Here is a 21542-nt window from a genome sequence, read left to right as displayed (position 1 = left end):
TCTCCGTAGCGAAAAGCGGTTAAGTCAGGGCTTAAGTGGAGAGCGTTTCACTGGAGGATCTTTTCACTGAGGAAGAAATAGTTGCCCTCTTGAAAGTAGCGTATGGAAGTAGAGATTTGTTTGTGGGAGCGATTGGTAGCTACCAGACACTACACCAATAGTCGGTCTTCTGCTGGTATTCCTGCATTTCGCTAGTATGTGGCGTCGGAATTTCCAAATACGAAGGTAATCCCAAAAGTAAGGTCTCCTATTTTTTTATAAGTACATATTTCTACAGTGGTTTACATCAGTTTACAGCTTGAACATTTAGCTATATTTCGACATAATCACAATTTCTGTGGATGCATTTTTGTAGACGCTGTGGCAGTTTTTGTATGCCCAAGAGGTTCATAACTTTCTGAACAGCATGGCGGCGAGCTGGTATGACATGGGCATACAAAAACTGCCACAGCGTCTACAAAAATGCATCGGCAGAAATGGTGATTGTGTCGAAAAATATCTAAATGCTCAAGCTGTAAACTGATGTAAACCATTGTAGAAATAAACAGGTCTGTGTACTCCTAAAAAAATAGGACACCTTACTTTTGGGATTACCCTCGTAAAAAACCTCATCCGCGAGCAGCTTCACGGCTGTGCCCGACGCGTCACTTTACGTGGTATTTAATCTTTTTGTAGTAATGTACAATTTCCTTTTTTTGTACCTTGTTTGACTTAAGCAGTTTACTTTCAGCTGCAACTTAATTTTTAGTGTAAAGAATTGGGAACATCAATGCACGGTAACAGCCTTAACGCCAGACGACCGAAATCAGAAAAAAATCAGTTAAATGGTATTGTTTTTTCGCAGATTATTTACAGAGGTTTCCATTGTAGCTGTAGGCAACCGAGAAAATTGCCTTGGTAATGTAAAATTGTGACTTGCAAAAAAAAAAAAAAAAAAAAAAAAGGCTTGCAGTTGGTTTACGGTGCGGTAGCGACTCTCTAGATCATAAATGTCGGTCAGCAGTTGGAAATTGTTTATTTTGCAGGTGACGCCTTCGCCGGCGGACACGACTGCCTCGCAGATCCAGCGCAAGCTGGGCAACTACGAGATGATGCAGCGGCTGCTGGTGGACGAGCCCAAGCGGCTCATCGGCATCGACGGCCTGCCTCCGGCGTCCCCCGCGCCGCCCTCCGCCGTCGTCGCCCCCGCCGCTTCGCGGCTCGCCCCGCCCCACCAGGTATTGTGCTTTCTTACCGTAGGACCCAGTGGTGTCGTACTCCTAAATAGCACATACTGAAAGTCGCGTGCTGTGATAATATTTGCGCTAATACCTAACCTTAACATGATACACACTGTGTCACTCGCCTGTCGATGGCTCTCACCTGTCGACATTGCAGTAGGCCGTAGCTGAAATGGTTAGTTACATAGTCAGTAGAGTGAATTTCGAAAGTGTCTGGAAATGAGCGATACGGAGACTTCAGGGCACCAGAGATTTGCGGAAGAATTTACACTGAAGCGCCAAAGAAACCGGTATAGGCATGCACATTGAAATAGAGATACATGTAAACAGGCAGAATACGGCAACGCCTATACAGGGTGTTACAAAAAGGTACGGCCAAACTTTCAGGAAACATTCCTCACACACAGAAAGAAAATATATTATGTGGACATGTGTCCGGAAACGCTTACTTCCCATGTTAGAGCTCATTTTTACTACTTCTCTTCAAATCACATTACTCATGGAATGGAAACAAACAGCAACAGAACGTACCAGCGTGACTTCAAAAACTTTGTTATAGGAAATGTTCAAAATGTCCTCCGTTAGCGAGGATACATGCATCCACCCTCCGTCCCATGGAATACTTGATGCGCTGATGCAGCCCTGGAGAATGGCGTGTTGTATCACAGCCGTCCACAATACGAGCACGAAGAGTCTCTACATTTGGTACCAGGGTTGCGTGGACGAGAGCTTTCAAATGCCCCCATAAATTAAAGTCAAGAGGGTTGAGGTGAGGAGAGCGTGGAGGCCATGGAATTGGTCCGCCTCTACCAATCCATCGGTCACCGAATCTGTTGTTGAGAAGCGTACGAACACTTCGACTGAAATGTGCAGGAGCTCCATCGTGCATGAACCACATGTTGTGTCGTACTTGTAAAGGTACATGTTCTAGCAGCACAGGTAGAGTATCCTGTATGAAATCATGATAACGTGGTCCATTTAGCGTAGGTGGAAGAACATGGGGCCCAATCAAGACATCACCAACGATGCCTGCCCAAGCGTTCACAGAAAATCTGTGTTGATGACGTGATTGCACAATTACGTGCGGATTCTCGTCAGCCCACACATGTTGATTGTAAAAATTTACAATTTGATCACGTTGGAATGAAGCCTCATCCGCATTCGCAGAAGTGTACCCGTGGAGGCCAATCAGCTGCTGATAGTGCCTGCACACGCCGTACATGGTACGGAAACAACTGGTTCTCCCGTAGCACACTCCATACAGTGACGTGGTCAACGTTACCTTGTACAGCAGCAACTTCTCTGACGCTGACATTAGGGTTATCGTCAACTGCACGAAGAATTGCCTCGTCCATTGCAGGTGTCCTCGTCGTTCTAGGTCTTTCCCAGTCGCGAGTCATGGGCTGGAATGTTCCGTGCTCCCTAAGACGCCGATCAATTGCTTCGAACGTCTTCCTGTCGGGACACCTTCGTTCTGGAAATCTGTCTCGATACAAACGTACCGCCCCACGGCTATTGCCCCGTGCTAATCCATGCATCAAATGGGCATCTGCCAACTCCGCATTTGTAAACATTGCACTGACTGCAAAACCACGTTCTTGATGAACACTAACCTGTTAATGCTACGTACTGATGTGCTTGATGCTAGTACTGTAGAGCAATAAGTCGCATGTCAACACAAGCACCGAAGTCAACATTACCTTTCTCCAATTGGGCCAACTAGCGGTGAATCGAGGAAGTACAGTACATACTGACGAAACTAAAAAGAGCTTTAACGTGGAAATTAAGCGTTTCCGGACGCATGTCCACATAACATCTTTTCTTTATTTGTGTGTGAGGAATGTTTTCTGGAAGTTTTGCCGTACCTTTTTGTAACACCCTGTATAAGACAAGTGTCTGGCGTGGTTGTTAGATCGGTTACTGCTGCTATGATGGTAGGCTATCAAGATGTATATGAGATTGAACGCGATGTTATAGTCGGGGCCCGAGCGGTGGGACATAGCATATCCGAGGTAGCGATGAAGTGGGGATTTTCTCGTACGACCATTTCACTAGTGTACCGTGATAATCAGGAATCCGGTAAAACATCAAATCTCCGACATCGCTGCAAGAAAGAGACCAACGACGACTGAAGAGAATAGTTCCTGACAGAAGTGCAACCCTTCCACAAATAGCTGCAGATGTCAATACTGGGCCATCAACAAGTGTCAGCGTGCAAACCATTCACACAGCATCATCGATACGGGCTTTCAAAGCCGAAGATCAGCTCGTGGGCCTCTGATGACTGCACGACGCAAAGCTTTACTCCTCGCCTTGGCCTGTCAACACGGTATTGGACTGTTGATGAGTGGAAACACGTTGCCTGATCGGACGAGTCTCGTTTCAAATGGTGTCGAGCGGATGGACGTCTATGGGTATGGAGACAACGTCATTAATCCATGGACCCTGCGTATCAGCATGCGACTGTTAAAGCTAGTGGAGACCCTGTAATAGTGTGCGGCGTGTGCAGTTGGAGTGATATGGGACCCCTGATATGTCTAGATAAGATTGTGACAAGTGACACGAAAGTAAGCATCCTGTCTCATCACCTGCATCCATTCATGTCCATTGTGCATTCTGACGGACTAGAGCAATTCCGAAGAACAATGCGACACACCACACGTCCAGAATCGCTACAGAGTGGCTCCAGGAACACTCTACTGAGTTTAAACACTTCGGCTGGCCACCAAACTCCCCAGACATGAACATTACCGAGATTATCTGAGATGCCTTACAACGTGCCGTTCAGAAGAGATCTCCGCCCTTCGCAACCTTACGGGTTTATGGACAGCGCTGCAGGATTCATGGTTTCAATTCCCTCCTGCACTACTTTAAACGTAAGTGGAGTCCATGGTACGTCGTGTTGCGGCACTTCTGCGTGCTCGCGGGGACCCTGTACGATATTAGGCAGGTGTACCAGTTTCTTTGCCTCTTCATTGTACATGATCCAGAGGGATGGGTATTCTGTCACCTCCCGGCCTGTCATCTCCCGCTTTCCAGCAGTCGTGTGCACATTTTTTCCTACACCGCCAGTTTTTAAGGGGTTCGCAGGGAGTTTAATACTCATGAACTGTATTATTTTGTAAGTATTCAATACACTGATGAACCAAAAACATTATGACCATCTGCTTAATGACTTGTTTGTACGTATTTGGAACGAAATACATAGCTGATTTAGCGTATCAGGGATTCGACAGCTTTTTGGTAGGTTTTTGGAGCTATGTAGCATAAGATATCTAGACACAGGTCATGTAACTCTTGTGTATAACGGGCCGCTGATTCACATACGTGGTAACGGCGGATTTGGTCGCCGAAATATCGTGAATTCGCTCCTCAAACCTCTGTTTCGGGGCAGAACCATGCTACAATGACAGTTGTACTGCCTAAAGATTCGACTTTTGGCGGCGGAGGGAGTTGGAAGCCGTGAAATGTATCGAAGGTAGAAGACTGTGTACTGTGAGTAGTCAGTCGTTCAAGTGTTGTGGAATAAGGCAAACGATTCTTTGAGGGGTGCGAGTCACTGAAAGACGATGCTCATCCTGCACAGACTCATCGTGTCATAACACGGGGAATGGTTGCGGAAGTGAATGCTTTAGTCTTGGCCAACCGCAGAATCACCGTGGACGAGATCCATCCGTTACTGGGTATTAGCGTTGGCACTGCCCACACCATAATGCATAAACACATGAACTTCCAAAGTATGTGTGTGCAGTGGGTTCCCCACCAACTGACCGCCGAACAGCGCAATACTCTAATGGCGCTGTCTGAGTCATCTGCAACGTTGTCATGAGTAGGAATACGGCTTTCTATAGCGTATTGTCACAGGTGACGAAACATGGTGTCACCATTTTGAACCGGAAAGCGAGCATCGGAGCAAACAGTGGAAACATGAGACTTCGCCATCTCCAAAGAAATCAAAGGCCGTGCACACCTGTTCTCGTAAGGCCATGACGTCCTTTTTTGACCACAAGGGCGCATTTTTTGTCGAGTTCCTGGAACGGGGTACAACCATCAATGCTCAGTGTTATGAAGCCACTTTAACAGAACCTTAGACGAGCCATCAAGTCGAAAGGCGCAGGCATGTTGTCCAGTGACGTTATCCTGCCGCATAATGCCCGTCCACACATGGCCAATGCGGTGAAGACGACACTGCAGCATTTTCGGTGGGAAACGCTGGAACATCCACCGTACAGTCCCGACCGTCCACCTCGTGATTTTCATGTCTTTGGACCTCTAAAACAAGCTATTCGCGGACATCGATTCGCAACGGACGACGAAGTGTGAGACTGGTCCAGGCCTGGATCCAACAGCAGCCTACTAGCTGCTTTTTGGCATTGTGTGCGACGTACAGTAAAGAGACATTTCGCAGACGGTAACTGTTTCTATGAATTTGAAAATTCGCCCTCTCATAAAGCAGCGTGTGTGAGATAATAGTTTGTTGACAGTATAGTTATTGAAATGAGCTGAACCAAATGGAAGAGCTTCGGATGAGTTGGAACGTCAACTTCGCTCCAGACCCCAACATCCAACATCGCTATCATACTGACAGGTGTGCGGATACTTTGGATCAGATAGTGTATGAAGGTAGTGCAAAACCTCATAGAGTACTTTGTGTTAAGAACCCCGCAGGTAGGTTGTTGGGTACGAGCTCTAACAGTGCTAACAAATCTGATTTGGCTTCCAGCATGTTGCGAGCCTTTAGATTTGAGACCTCTTTAGTGCCAATCGGCAGTGCATCTGCTTGTTACTCGAAGCAGCTTCTCTTTTGGCTTGAGGGATTCGTCTGGTTCTGGTACCTGCTGTCTGTTCCGCCCGCTGCATCCACCGCGTTCACATCAGAACATTTGTCACGGCACATTCGGTGTCCAGAGCTCAGTTTGAAACTACCTTTGCGACAAGACATCACGACGCAGCTAATAACGGAGAATAATTCATCAGTGAAATTCGCCAAGGCAGCCTGCATTCAGTGATTTTCCAACGTTGCACATTGTGTTCCACAGAGGCCCGACATCCACCACTTCAGGCAGCGATGTTTCGAACATCCCCCTACTAAAACTGCCACGCTAAAGTGTCCGCGCAAAGAGTTGTATGTGTACGTTTTGAAATAGACATTTGCAGGTGTGGTGAAGACGATGGTGGAATGCTTGACGGCTAGAAGAGGCATGTGTAGCAGGAGCTGTGGCCGGTGTTGCAGGGGAGCGAGTTCAAGAAGCCACCGCGGCACCACTCGCAGCCCCAACTGCAGCCGCAGCCGCTGCTGCAGCCCCTGGTGGCTCCGGCCCAGCCGCTGCCTCCCCCGCCGCAGCAGCAGGTTCGGGGCAGCTTCCTGAAGCCCGCGGACGGCAAGCCGGCGTACGGGGGCCGCGGCGGCTACCCTGGCCGGCCGCTCAAGCCGGGCGAGCCGCGCGCCAACGGCGCACTGCCGCCAAGCAAGGGCCCGCCCAGGCACACCAACGCCACCCGCGTGCACCCCGCCGCCATCGGGCTGCCGCCGCACTCGCAAGACCCGCAGGTCAGTATCTGGACTCCCTGCACCCACGACGGGTATCTTCCTATGCTATCAACTTGTCGTTGTGGACAATGTCTCGGGTTTCCAGTCACGTTATTGCCAAGTGGTGATGGACACTCTCTCTCTCTCTCTCTCTCTCTCTCTCTCTCTCTCTCTCTCTCTCTCTCTCTCTCTCTATCTCTCTACCTCTCTCCGTCCCCTCTCCCCCTTCATCTCCGTCCCCTCTCCCCCTTCATCTCCGTCCCCTCTCCCCCTTCATCTCCGTCCCCTCACCCCCTTCATCTCCGTCCCCTCTCCCCCTTCATCTCCGTCCCCTCTCCCCCTTCATCTCCGTCCCCTCTCCCCCTTCATCTCCGTCCCCTCTCCCCCTTCATCTCCGTCCCCTCTCCCCCTTCATCTCCGTCCCCTCTCCCCCTTCATCTCCGTCCCCTCTCCCCCTTCATCTCCGTCCCCTCTCCCCCTTCATCTCCGTCCCCTCTCCCCCTTCATCTCCGTCCCCTCTCCCCCTTCATCTCCGTCCCCTCTCCCCCTTCATCTCCGTCCCCTCTCCCCCTTCATCTCCGTCCCCTCTCCCCCTTCATCTCCGTCCCCTCTCCCCCTTCATCTCCGTCCCCTCTCCCCCTTCATCTCCGTCCCCTCTCCCCCTTCATCTCCGTCCCCTCTCCCCCTTCATCTCCGTCCCCTCTCCCCCTTCATCTCCGTCCCCTCTCCCCCTTCATCGCCCCACTTCCTCTCCCCCCCACTTCCTCTCCCCCCCCACTTCCTCTCCCCCCCCACTTCCTCTCCCCCCCACTTCCTCTCCCCCCCCCACTTCCTCTCCCCCCCACTTCCTCTCCCCCCCCACTTCCTCTCCCCCCCCCCCCCCCACTTCCTCTCCCCCCCCACTTCCTCTCCCCCCCCACTTCCTCTCCCCCCCCCACTTCCTCTCCCCCCCCCCCACTTCCTCTCCCCCCCCCCCCCACTTCCTCTCCCCCCCACCCACTTCCTCTCCCCCCCCACTTCCTCTCCCCCCCACTTCCTCTCCCCCCCCCCCCACTTCCTCTCCCCCCCCCCCACTTCCTCTCCCCCCCACTTCCTCTCCCCCCCACTTCCTCTCCCCCCCAACTTCCTCTCCCCCACAACTTCCTCACTCCCCCCCACTTCCTCACTCCCCCCCCACTTCCTCACTCCCCCCCCCCCCACTTCCTCACTCCCCCCCCCCACTTCCTCACCCCCCCCCCCCCCACCTCCTCACTCCCCCCCCCCCCCCCCCCCCCCCCACTTCCTCACCCCCCCCCCCCCCCCACTTCCTCACCCCCCCCCACTTTCTCTCCCCCCCACACTTTCTCTCCCCCCCACACTTTCTCTCCCTCCCCGCCCACACTTTCTCTCCCTCCCCGCCCACACTTTCTCTCCCTCCCCGCCCACACTTCCTCTCTCTCCCTCCCCGCCCACACTTCCTCTCTCTCCCTCCCCGCCCACACTTCCTCTCTCTCTCCCTCCCCGCCCACACTTCCTCTCTCTCCCTCCCCGCCCACACTTCCTCTCTCTCCCTCCCCGCCCACACTTCCTCTCTCTCCCTCCCCGCCCACACTTCCTCTCTCTCCCTCCCCGCCCACACTTCCTCTCTCTCCCTCCCCGCCCACACTTCCTCTCTCTCCCTCCCCGCCCACACTTCCTCTCTCTCCCTCCCCGCCCACACTTCCTCTCTTTCCCTCCCCGCCCACACTTCCTCTCTCTCCCTCCCCGCCCACACTTCCTCTCTCTCCCTCCCCCCACACTTCCTCTCCCGCCCCTCCCACTTCCTCAAGGTAGAGCGAACTGTCAGTGTAATTATCAGTTTTTAGAGTCAGCCAGTTAAGTATCAAGCGAGATGGTAATGGGACAAGACGAGTCCCAATTGGGTCGAGGGTGACTTCCGGTTTCGGCATTTGTCGTACTACTGACGTCCACCCTACCAAAATCATGTGTCAGAATAAGGGGGTTCTGGTCTATTTTTATTTTAATATTGGGACAATATGCCACGGACAAATATGAATGAATGCCTAGTGCGTGGGTAAGTGCAATTGTTTGTTTATTCACAGAGCGAAGCCGATAACTTCGACATTTTTGGCGTACCTGTGGTCAACATCGCCGCCGTGTAGTGATTATTTCGTGCTTCCGTTGGAACGGTACTGGCTGTGACGTCACTGGTGCTCGGGCGAGGCCCATGAGAAAGACAGGCCGCGACACATACGTCACAGCACATGACACTGCAGGTCTTACGATTGCCAGCAGCCGTCTCCGGCGGGCAGTGAGTGGTGACTGTTTCAGACGAGTATTTTAACTGCGCGTTTAAATACACGCAAGCTCTCCACGACAGAGTTAAGATCTTTAGTGCGTAACTTGTGACACATTGCTTTCCCGTGGGCCCAGCACGGAGCGGGGCGTTCGCAAAGTATGGCGGACAGGGCAGCTACTGTGACGTCACAAGTTGCGGGGGCCGTCCCCAGGCCATCGTGGTATAAGGCATCATTTGCTTGCCGCGTTATCTGCGACCTACCGATGGCCATGCTCGACGATGTGCCAGTCCGCAAACTTCTGTCGTTCGGAATGATGGTTGGCAGTTGAGCACAACGCCAAAGCGAGGTTAAAGCAGGCGCGGAAGAAGCGTGGTGGAAACATTACTGTACGACGATGGACCTAGTACTGGTGACGTCACAGCTAGCACCACGGCTGTGTACGGACGAGGACAACAAAAAATTCTGTTGCGCTACTAGTTCACCTGGTAATGGGCTAATATGTCCCCTTACTCGTTAGTGGGTTAACTTGCTGTCGTCGTCTTCCGTCCGAAGACTTGATTTGATGCAGCTATTAACTTCGTTTGCCACGAGTAATTCTCCCCACCTCTGCATAATTTTACACCCTTCATTAATTTGAAGCTCCTTATTCTGCTAAAGTCTTCACCTCCCTCTACAGTTTTTACCTCTACACTTCCCTGCATTAGCAGACTGACGAGCCCTTCATTTAGTCAAGTTGTGCCACAAATTTCTTTTTTCCACAATTCGATTCAGCACTCCCATCTCCACATAACTGTGCAGTCTGTATTCACTTGAACCTGCTTACCACAGTCAAGCTTAGGACTTTCCTAAAATTAACTCCCCGTCCCCCACTCGCCCCCCCCCTCTCTCTCTGCCCCCCGTCCCTCTCTCCCCTTCCATTACGAAATTAACCCTTGACGCCTTAGGATGTGTGCTATTAGCTTATCCATCCTTCGTCAGAATTTTTTTGTACAATATCGTAATGGGTAGCGTTCTGCCAGGAGGAACGAATGGATCACTAAATAAACAGTGACTTCAGCGCCGTGAGGGTGAGACAAAGCGTATGACTATAGAACGAGAAATGTTGAATGAAATGAATTTTCCTGTCAAAACTTATTTTGTAAATCCTAAAAAAATTACGGGTTTGTGTGAAGGGTGCCAGTGACATCAAATGTCGTATCCAGATGCACGTAGATGGCGTAGGAACTGAAATTGGTGGTAGCAGACGAAAAGTAGGAACGGCGAACACCATTTTCAATTTTTTTTTTATACAAAGGAAAATTCAGAAGTACTGCTCGAGTTTAATCCTCGTATCACCGAAAAGTTGAGTGTTAAGATACGGTCAGAGGCTTTGAGAAACAGCTATCATCGCTAAAATTAAGTAAGGGTACAGGGACTGATGGAGATCCTGTCAGATTCTTTACAGAATTTGCAGCTCATTTGGCCCCCACTTTTACGATAATGTACTCTTAGGTCTTTCGAACCAAAAACCTGCGCCCAGTGGTTAGAAGAAATGGTAGCTCGCACCCGTCTACAAAAAGGGCAAGTGATTTACAAAGACGACCGTTCAGTATAATTGACATCCACCTATTGTAGAAGTCTACAACACATTCTGAGCTCCATCATAATGATATGAGAGTATCTTCAGCCTTGTCTCAGGTGATACAGCACTGTATACCGGATTTTTCTCAAAGAGTCGTGTCCATTCCCACTGGTGGTTGAACAGATACTAGCGATCTTATATTCACAGTGTGCAGATGAGTCAGCACAGGCAAATATTGCCAGTCACGAATTTCTTGTGATGCTCGGTGTTAGCGGAAAACAACGGTTATTTTATCGTTACAACAAAATATTTCTTGAAGGTGGAATTCGACGGACCCATTCGATAGAGCAGTCCAGATTAGTGTATGGCGATTCCTACTTTAACGATATGTATTGTAAATGGAACAGTAAAACAAAAACTTCCAACCACCAGTAATCCACTATCGCCCAGGAACGCCTGAAGAAACGTAGCTTGATACCGACGTTATTAGGGGTGTTAAGCGAGACTGTAGAGGTGGCCTTGGTGGCCGACGGTTCTAGGCGCTTCAGTCTGGAACCGCGCGACCGCTACGGTCGAAGGTCCGAATCCTGCCTCGGGCATAGATGTGTGTGATGTCCTTAGGTCGGTTAGGTTTAAGTAGTTCTAAGTTCTAGGGGACTGATGACCACATCTGTTAAGTCCCATAGTGCTCAGAGCCATTTTGAGACTGTAGGACGCGTGGAGCAATTTGAACGAAATTGGTAGCAGTCACTTCTACTTCGAAAATTGTTGGGACTGAGTGAGGGTTAACAGCCTTTGGGGTGAGGGTTGGAGGTAGTGGCACGGATAAAATATCTAAAATGACAGATATTGTATGGACCACGTTCAAACGTGCATGCACTACACTACTTGCACTATATGATGTAGCATTTTTGCTACATGGAAGTCCTATAAACTTGTGACTTAAGGCGTAAAGACACACGGCGATCACACAGGACGCTGGTCACTTGGCGCCATGAGCACCGAGAAAAATTGTAATGAGGAGCAAAAAGTTGTACTTCAGACTCTTTTATCATCTAATAGATGCTAAACCATCAATTTCTGTATTCTCCACGAACGTGTTGTAGAGTAAAAAGAAAACAGATGTAAAAACTTTGAAATTGTCCGAATTTCGAATGGACGTTGGTAGAAGCCTCTGCAAAGTAGGAGGAACACAAGGAAAGCGAGGTAGGCCAACATCTAGTCCTCAGAATCAAGTGAGAAGGTATCCAGTTGCAGCTCGGCCAACAACAGATGTACGGAGAGGTAGCCAATAATGATGAAAAAGCTCAACGCCATAAGCGTGCCAACTGCAAGGCATATTCTGTTGTCCAGTGTGAAAAGCGTGAACTTGATCTGTGTCTGAAGAACGGCATTTACTGCTTCAAAATTTATCACGCTGAATAATTCGAATTTTTTGTAGTGTAATGTTGTTTCTATGTATTTCAAGGTGACTGAGTGATAGTTTACCAAGCGTACTACTATGTTTCTATACTGTACCGAATTACATGTTGTAAGCTACAAAATATTAATTGTACAGACTTTTAAATGGAGCCAGTCTAACCTATTTTATGTCGCACTCCATGATGTAGCAATTTTGCGCAATGTCATATTACAGTCAGACTGAACGATGTAGCGTGTTTGCATATTTTTGGTTTTGTACGCAGAATGTAATAATAAATGAAAATTTACATCTTCTTACGAGTTAAATTCATTTTGCCTATTCAAGATTACTTAAATATTATTTTTTTTGCTACGATTTAGTAAGTAAAAATAAATTCGTGCAGTGCAGGGTTAAGCATAGCTGGGACCGACGTTGTCGTTTCGCCTTCGGCCGCGCCCGCAGTATGGCTGCGGCAACAACGGCTGCACAGTCCATTTCCAGTCTGCGTGCGTTCACACGCTCCTCGTTAACGTGCAGGATTGGGTTCTCATAGTGGGATAGCAATAGCCTTATCAGTTTTGCAACTAGTTTCAGATATTCTGTCGCGTAAAATAAACGCTCTCCGCTGAGAAACAATGCAGGCAATTAAAACGAACTAAAACGGTTACGTTACCGGCTACGAGCGTGGTCTGATACTCACTGCCGTAGCTATAGTTCCAGGTGTCCGAGAGGTGAACATATGAGACCTGTCTACAGAAATCCATTCGCTGATTGTTGGTTGCTGTGGTAGCTGTCCTGTAGACAGATCTTTTTTCTCATTTTTGTTATCTAATTATGTTAACACTCTCTAGAAAATAGCGGTACGGCCAAGGAATTCTATAACATTTCGATTTAGAGGTTAATTATATAAACAACAGACGCAGAATGCGGTGTAGGATAATTTATACCCCCTAGACTCTGTACTTTAGACATCACATTTACTGATGGACAATAAATCGCAACAACAGGGAGTTGTGCAACGTAAAGTCGGTAGGCGTGTTTCTGCACTTGAAAGCTTAGTCTATTCAAATTTCGCGCCAGTCGCATTAAGAGTGCCGTTCGTAGTGCCACTGTGCGGATGCAAGTGAGGTTTGCTGTAAGTACACACTGCAACGGTCGTGAGCGAATGCCTTTTAGGGCGACAAAGGCGCCGTTATCAGCACCTCACTGAGTCTGAACAAGGTCGTGCAACAGGGCTACGAGAAGATGTATGTTTCTTCTGCGATACTGCAGAAAGACTCGGCAAGTATGTAGCCACTGTACGTGATTGCCGGCAACGGTTGTCACGAGAATGTACGGCTGCAACAATACCGGGCTACAGATGGCGACGCGTCACTACCAAGAGGGAACACCATAGTGTTCGGCGCATGACTTTGCCGCAGCAACAATTTAAGCAGCAGTTGGTATCAGAGACACATAACGAACTGTTACATATCGGTTACTTCAAGGACATGTCAGAGCCAGACGCCCAAACTATCGCCGTTTGCGACTTCAGTGGTGTCAAGCGAGAGCTCATTGGACGGCAGGGTGGAGGTCTGTTGGGTTTTCTAATGACACCTGTTGCTGCCTGTGTGCCAGTGATGGCCATTTGTTCGTTAGGAAGAGGCCAGTTGAGCGCCTGCAATCAACCTGTGCGCGTGCGACATCTGGTTTTGGGGCGCAATCTTGTTTGAGACCAGCAGCACTGTCGTGGTTATCCCACGCAACGTGACTGCAAATCTGTTGGTCAGTCTGGTGATTCGACCTGTTGTGCTGCCATTCATGAACAGCATTCCAGGGGGCGTTTCCAACAGGATAACGCACGTCAACATACCGCTGTTGTAATGCAAAATGATCAACGCAATGTCGACACGTTGCTTTGGCCTGCTCGATCGCCAGATCTGTCTCCAGTGGAGCAGATACGGGGGCGTTATCGGACAACTCCAGCGTCGTCCACATACAGCATTAACCACACCTACATTGATCGACCAGGTGCGACAGACATGGGACGCCATGCCACAAATTGACATCCTGCACCTATACGACACAATGCATACACGTTTGTATGTTTGCATTCAACATTCTGATGGTTACACCTGTTATATGTACCAGAATTTCACATTTGCAATCGCTTTTATCGTGCGTATATTAATCCGTGATCTTGCAGTATTAATCATTTAAATATTTCACCTAGACTAACGTATTCCCGAAATTTCATTACTCTACTTTATTTTTTGGTGTTGCGATTCGTTTTCCGTCAGTGGGTAATGATATAGCGTTGTAGCAATTTGTCAGAGCAATTTGCATAGTATGCCTTACCTCGATCAACTCGGAAAACAAGTGAAGACACCTTCTACTCTTCGTGCTTCGTCTCGAATACAATAAGTGAAGAAAACTTGTGCAGAGGTGATTTACGTGCTCACAATTAGAGAGAGCAATCCTGAGCAGGAAGAAAGATGGCAACATGGCAATGTAATTATTTGCGAATCTAAACGAAAAGATTACTGTGACGGTTGGGGGCGTTGCACGTTGCGAGTGTGGGCGGGAGAAGAGGAGGAACGCAGAACAGTGTCGGAGCGTCGACGTAGCGCCCGCGTGTGCGTAGGGACGATTGCCGGGGGCCCAGGGCATTCCAGCAGGTAGAGAATCCCGCCGACTAATTGCAGGGAGGGGGCTGCGCCACCGGCTGAGCTAGCACTCCAATAATTGACGAGACGGCGGCTCGGCGCGATTAAAATTCCAGGCGCCCGCTGGCCGCCGGTCCTTCGGAAGCGCCCTCTGTTTCCCGGAAGCTAACTGCCGTATACGTGTGCCGTCGGAGGCTGCCTCAGGTTGCTGCTGCTGCAGAACAGTACGGCTTGTGCACCAACACTTCTGGGAACTTCGTTCTTATTGCAGACAGAAGTATCTACAGTTTAGGCATACAAATGAGATATGTAGGAATCTCCCAACCCCGTCCTCACCCCCCCCCCCCCCCTCCCCACACTTTTCCTTCCCATCACTCCTCTCCCTATCCTGCTCTGCTCTCCCCTCCCCTCCTCTCCTTGTATTCCCCCACCCACTCCGATTGCTCCTCTCCCTCTTTCCTCCTATTTCTCCCAATTCCCCTTCCTCCATCCCCCCCTCTCTTCAGTTACCCCTCTCCAGTTATCCCCCCTCTCTGGATTACACTCATTTATCTCCGTCCCATCCCCATACACACACTTCACCTTTTCGCCCCCCTCCACAGCAAACTCTGCTAATTGAGTTTTTATCGTCAATTTTTTGTGAACATAAGACAACCAAGACACTCTAATTATAGAAATATGAGGGCTATACAGAAAGTAACCGACATTTTGAAATAAAAAAATAACAATATGGAAAATCCAAATTTCATTATATACGTTTTAAATGTACACTCTTACATTATTTTTCTAAATTATCGGCATTCAAATTGAGGCACTTGTTGTACCGTGGCGCAAGTTTTCAATACAGTCTCTGTAGAAATCTGCCGCCTGCGATTGTAACCACTGATTTATACTGGCATGCAGTTGGGCATCAGTGTCAAAGCATTTTGTAGTGAGCCACGTCTTTGATGTTAGGGAGAGGTGGTGGTCGTTCGGCACCCTGTGCAGGCTTTTCACGAATTTTGTCGTTAATTTTCATCACCAGTTACTCGAAAGGCTAGACCTACCACTGCCTTCCTCACCGTGAACATTGACACACCTGTTTTTGAAATTGTGCACTATTGCCTCACTTGGCTGACACTCGATATTCCTTTTCTGTACCCATCTCAAAAATCTCAATAAATTTCTGTTGGTTTGCAGTTTTTGTCAACAGAAACCTAATCAGATAATGTGCCTCATGAGAGGTGAGATTTTGTATTGCAACTCACATTTTGACATGTCACAGAAAGCAAAGGAGCAGGCACACAGATCAGATGCTACCGCTACTGGGCACGTACTGAGTGTAGGAACATTAGGGCACCAAAATGGCGTCTTTCACTGTGCCCACCACTGCAAAGGACCAAAATGTGTGTTGCTTTCTGGATAGCCCTCGTACTTTTTCAATATCGTAACAGTTTTGTTTGTAAGCATATCTGATTCTAAATTGCTCATGACCTGCTTGGTCTAACCACTGATATAATGTAATATCTTGTCTGGCATATTAGAGGAGAGTAACAGCTTCAATTAGATGGCATTGGTGAAAGCAATCCATTTTACCAGCTTGTGATACGGGAAAACTATGGAAGTATTGTTGCGCTGTAGCCTCTTTAGATTATAAATTTCACTCCTCCAAAAACACAGTGATGCTGTAATTCTAATCTAAGAAATAACTTAAAATATCTTGCTGATAGGAGTGACATAATTGATCGCAATCATGTGTACTACTACCCGTAATGCTGCTGTGACTTCATAATTATTTTTGTGCAATTACCTCTTCAAGGATAGAATGTGTAATGCTAAAAGAGATCATTGTGTGCCATAAAAACTGATTGTTTTCGAAAATATTGTGAGCCCGTCCATGTGGACATATTGTGTTGAAGATTTTTCTGAGTATTTCTTAAGCAGATTTTAACATCTTTAAACTTGTTTTGGCTACAGGGAAACAAAAAAATGTTTTGCTAAGAATTGCTAGTTTGACAAATAATAAAGACACAGAGGTTAACAGACATTGGCTGCAGGTGAGCATTGACTAAATTAATAGCGAAAGTTGAAAACTTCTGCCAGTCCAGGATTCAATCTCAGGCCTCCTGCTTACTAGGCAGATGCGTTGACCTCTGCACCATGCACACACAGTGGTCAACAACTGTGTGGACTACTCTAGAATGCCTTCCTAGCATGCCTTCTGTCAGACCCAGATTCTGAACTTATCCACACACTACAAAGGTAGTGCTCCTTGTCCATTATTCTCATTACTCAAAGCATTTCGCTGATTCCCATAAGAGTTTGAGCTAGATGTGCATCCATTTGGACATTTAGATATGTCCGAAAGAACACACTCAATGAATGAGTAAATTATTTCCGAATTTCACACATTAAAAGTCAGCATTTTTATCTTGTCATAAAAATGAGAGTACTCATGTTCCTTGCTTGATTGTTAATCCGTACCTCTGCTATGAAGTGAAGTGTCTCATTTTACAACACTTCCTATACTTTAAAACAGTGAGCTGTTCTGGCATTAAAATGCACTGTCTTGCATTTCCATGGGAAATGTTCTTACGAAGTGAGGTGTCAAAGCACAGTAAAAACATCAGCCATTGAAGGCAAGCTCCTGTTTTGGACAGTTCAGTCTACCAGAAAGTTACAGTTCACTCATTTTTAAGTGAGATAAGTGGCAGCCATTGCTTAGAAGCTACTAATGTCCATGGGTTTTTCATGTCTTTCATTTTCTCCTCTTTAATTCTGAAGATATGCATTGTGGAAAATTTCAGAGGGACAACAGAAAAACAATCGTTAAATCTTTAGTTTAGTGTTCTGCCAAAGACTTTAATTCACCGGGTTCAAAATCTTTGTAAATACCACATAAGAAGAGTAATTTGACTTCATTGTGTGCCCTTAACAATTCAGTTTCATCATTACACTTTCAATAAATATCAGATCTGCTTGATCAGGCATTACAGCACCCGAGAAAAGTAAATATGAAGTGAAGTGTAGCAGTGGAGCGTAATTAATTTTTTTGCGAGTCACTATATCTACCCCTAGAAGCTGTATCCAGAATGGTTGTTATCTTAAGAAAATTCTGATTATTGGTGTCAGTCTGAAGGTTAGGCGTCAGTTGTTAAATGTACATTCCAAACTCTGTTAAGAAGTCTGTTGAAAATGCTTATTTGTGCAAGCAGCAGGGATCAGTAACTGGTAACAAAACTAGAATTTTCATATAAGGTTGAACAATATCATTCTCTTAAAACACTTAGACGTCAAATAAAATGTGGGAAAATAAATGTTAGCATTTTTTGGTGTTATTGTGTGGTGAAATAATTGTCTGCAGTTATAGACATTTGCACTTTTGTTTTAAATGTGGAGGAAAAAAAGAAAGAAATCTCCGAATTTATCATTTATTTTTCCAATTGAAAGTAAATACGTAGAGTGTAATTCTTGATACTTCGGTTGATCCACCTGGCATAATTTATTTACTCTTCACTCCCCATCTTGATTCTGTTAGCACTTAAGTTTCTTCCAACTCTTAGTCTACACTTTACTAATATTTCATTTCTGAAAGCAAAACTTGACAGATAAAATAATTTATTTGTACCAGTCCTGAGAGATGTTATCCCAGTAACAAATCTGTTATCCAGTCAGCCATCCTAGTAAATCTTCTCCTAACTTAATAAAAATTTCTGTTCATTAGTATTTTCAGAAGCTCATTCTACTAGGAGGAATGTTGAAAAAGTAAGTGTACTGTGGCCATAATGGGCTGTGTGTTGTTTTTGAGGGTCTGTAGCAGTGAATGATACAGGTTGATCCACTGATGAGAATGAGCATTGCAGGAACAGGGAAGTATATAAATACATGTTGCAGTGTACAGTCGTGTCAAAGATTTCTCTAAGAAATCCAGCAAAGTGCAAACACATGCTTTGATCCGCCATGTACTCGCAAAAGGAATAATAAATACTGAAATTATTTCACGAACCAAAACGGTTTACGGCAAATGTATTTCGAACACACAGAGAGAGAATGGATAAATAGCTTTCACAAGTTTCTTGAGTTTCTTGAATTGGAAGGTGAGGATTTTCTGAGTCTGTTGTGACTGGAGATGAAATGTGGGTGGCTCATTACACTCCTGAGACAAAAAACAATTGTCCCAGTGGCATAAACCCAATTTCCACCTGTCAGAAAATTCAAAACCACCATTTCAGGCAAAAAAAATCATTACCTCAATGTTTTGGACTGAAAAGGCATTTTTATTGAATTTCTGCCTTGAGGGAGACCACCAATGAACATCAGTATTGTAAGTCCCCAAAAAAAACTGCGGAGGAGCATTCATAACTAAAGGAGAGAGAGGCTGCCGGGGGAGTGTGCTTGTTAGATCACAATGTCTGTCCTCACACAGCCTGCACCACCAAGGCACTCCTAGGCTCACTTGTTGGAATGCTATGAACCACCCCCTGTATCCCCCGACTTCATGCCTTCAGATTATCTTTTTCATCTCCCTGAAGGTAGACATGAGCTAAATTGCATTTTCAGCTAATGAGTAGGTGCAGAAAGAGGTTCAGAAGTGGGAGAAGGAGCTGGTGAGAGTATTCTTTGAGAAGGCTACTTGAATGGAATGGAATGGAATGGGATGGTGATTATGTGGAAAAGTAGCCAACAAGTGTATCAGCAATAGCCTGCATCTTTTTCAGATACATATTTTCCAAAAAATATAAAAGTCTAGTGCACTTATTGTATTTTCTGAACACACCTTGTGTGTTAAGAACTACCAGTCATCATTAATGTACATGACAACAGTGTCTTATGTATGATGAAGTGGTTGATTGTAAAAAGCTTTTTGTAGCTGTTCTTTGTATGGGCATTGGTTAATTAAAAATCTATTATTTTTTCTTGCACTGTCTAATGTAATGTGACTAACCTCTTTTTCCAGCATAAATAACTTTTCCTTTCTGATGTAATACTTTCGGAACTCAAAAGTGTTGTGTTCCTTGTTTCAGATGTCAATTTCTCGGGACCAGACTTCAGTGGAGAAGATGTTGAAGGTGAGTTTGGACAATCTCAAGAACTTCTTCTCCTTTTACACTGTGTTAAGTATCTCGGCACAAATTTGTTTCCAGTTTAACTGTTCATTTTGTGTTTGAAGTCTGCTCTTTCTGAAGCATTAACATCATTGCATTCTTATTAGCCTAGCAGGTGTCTACTATATTTCTTTTTGGGGCGAGGGGAGGTTATGAGAAGGAAGAAAAACTTTTGTTAAGAAACATTGACAGCAGTAAAAAGTGTGCATTTGAACACCACCACTCTGCAGCAGTATCATGCCCCTCACTATGTCGTCTAAACATGCAGTTCTAATGAATCTGTATTTGCAGAATGCAGGTGGAAGTGGAACAGCCATTTTTTTCCATTTTTGAAAATGTGTTTACATTTTATAACAGTATAGTTTAGTTACTGTGCAGCAAGTCAGTCATTTACATTAATGGAATACTGCGGTTAGTCTGGATAGAAACATCATGAGTCGCCTTAATTTTTTTTGGAAGGTAAACTGATGGTAGCACTGCTTCTGATAACAATGATGTATGGACCTCTTTACTTTCCGGTTCAAATGATGACATTACTCACAGTGGTGCCATCAGTTCACACTCCACACAAATATTTCACAAGCTTTGTCACTGCAGAAATAGTTTGTTTGCAAAGAGAACAAGAAATGCCCATTGTTCTGAATTGGTAGGTTTCAGCCTGCTCATATTTTATGTCTGTACCCTGCAAGCCTTGGAGATCTGATCCAGAGCTTAACGAATGTAGCCATAACGAAACAATTGTTATGCCGGTTGCACGTAACTACATCTGTTGATGAGTGACGAAGTGGTTCCTGTAGCATCACTGGCAGCACAGATACACTTTCCACTTGTCAGAGTATGGCGAGTGGTAGCACTTTATGAAGTGGAGCAAGAAAAATTAATATTAGTGTCACTTAAAGTTGTGAGCAACAGAGCTAAAAATAGTGTGTTGCCTCCATCCTCTCTCTCAGCCTGTGAGACAAACGGAGAAAATCTCTAGGACAGTGAGAAAAATTGAGAAGTTTTTTCAGAGATAACCCTGGGAAACCACCATAACTCCTGGCAGAAACAGGTAAATTTCAGTTCAAATTATTCATTTTGACAGTGTTTCGAAACTGCCTTCCCCATTGTAACCACATTTGCAGTTGCGTAAGGTCCCATCTATTATCATACCTTGCAGCCATTTACCCAGGTGGCCTATTATTTACAAGTGGTAAACAACAATGAATTTCCTGTGGTTCACGATGTGACTAAAGCCACAATAAAAATGGAAGGTACTGCTACAGTGTAAGCTTAACTCTTTCTTTGTAACTTCTTATTGGCTTGGAGAACTGATTCATGATTAGTACCAGCAAGCGCTGTTACTCAACATGAAAGTAAAAATTTTGATTTCACAAATCCTATAAGCTTCTGTTATGGCCCTGTCTCAGTTTTTACTTTTGTAGATATGAAATACATAACTGTTGACAGCTGCTACAGCAACCAATAGATGGGACTGTCATGCTGCTTGGAGCATAAACTGACTTGTAAGCACAACTTTGTGCCAGCACTGTTTGATGATGCAAGTGCAGCGTAGGTGGTGGGAGTTAGTGGACAGAGCTTGCTTCCTTCGCTCTGTTCTAGATTTGTTTGGCCATAATTTTTTTACATTTTCATTTCATATTTGTTTCAGTTTCTATATTACGTCTAACTACTATTTATTTGTATTTGTAGGAGATGATTGGAGGAAGTGTGACTCCTGTGACAGCAATAGCTACTCCAAGGAAGGAGCCAGAGACCAAATTCACCTTCAATCCTCACCTGAATGCGGTAAGAATGTTCCTTTGATTCACTAACACTACT

The 21542-nt window shown here is 46.2% G+C and overlaps 1 protein-coding gene across 1 annotated transcript in view; it reads left to right on the top strand.

Moving 5' to 3' along the window:
* LOC124623024 (AF4/FMR2 family member lilli) overlaps window positions 1-21542 on the top strand; it is a 411438-nt gene that overhangs the window by 215150 nt on the left and 174746 nt on the right. The window contains exons 3-6 of the mRNA XM_047148815.1: window positions 1026-1160; window positions 6454-6771; window positions 19641-19685; window positions 21414-21509. Coding sequence (XP_047004771.1) covers window positions 1026-1160; window positions 6454-6771; window positions 19641-19685; window positions 21414-21509 — 594 coding nt within the window. The remainder of the gene's footprint in view (window positions 1-1025; window positions 1161-6453; window positions 6772-19640; window positions 19686-21413; window positions 21510-21542) is intronic.

This window comes from Schistocerca americana, chromosome 7 (genome assembly GCF_021461395.2).
Source record: "Schistocerca americana isolate TAMUIC-IGC-003095 chromosome 7, iqSchAmer2.1, whole genome shotgun sequence".
Classification (NCBI taxonomy): Eukaryota; Metazoa; Arthropoda; class Insecta; order Orthoptera; family Acrididae; genus Schistocerca; species Schistocerca americana.
This window is presented reverse-complemented; position numbering and strand designations above follow the sequence as displayed.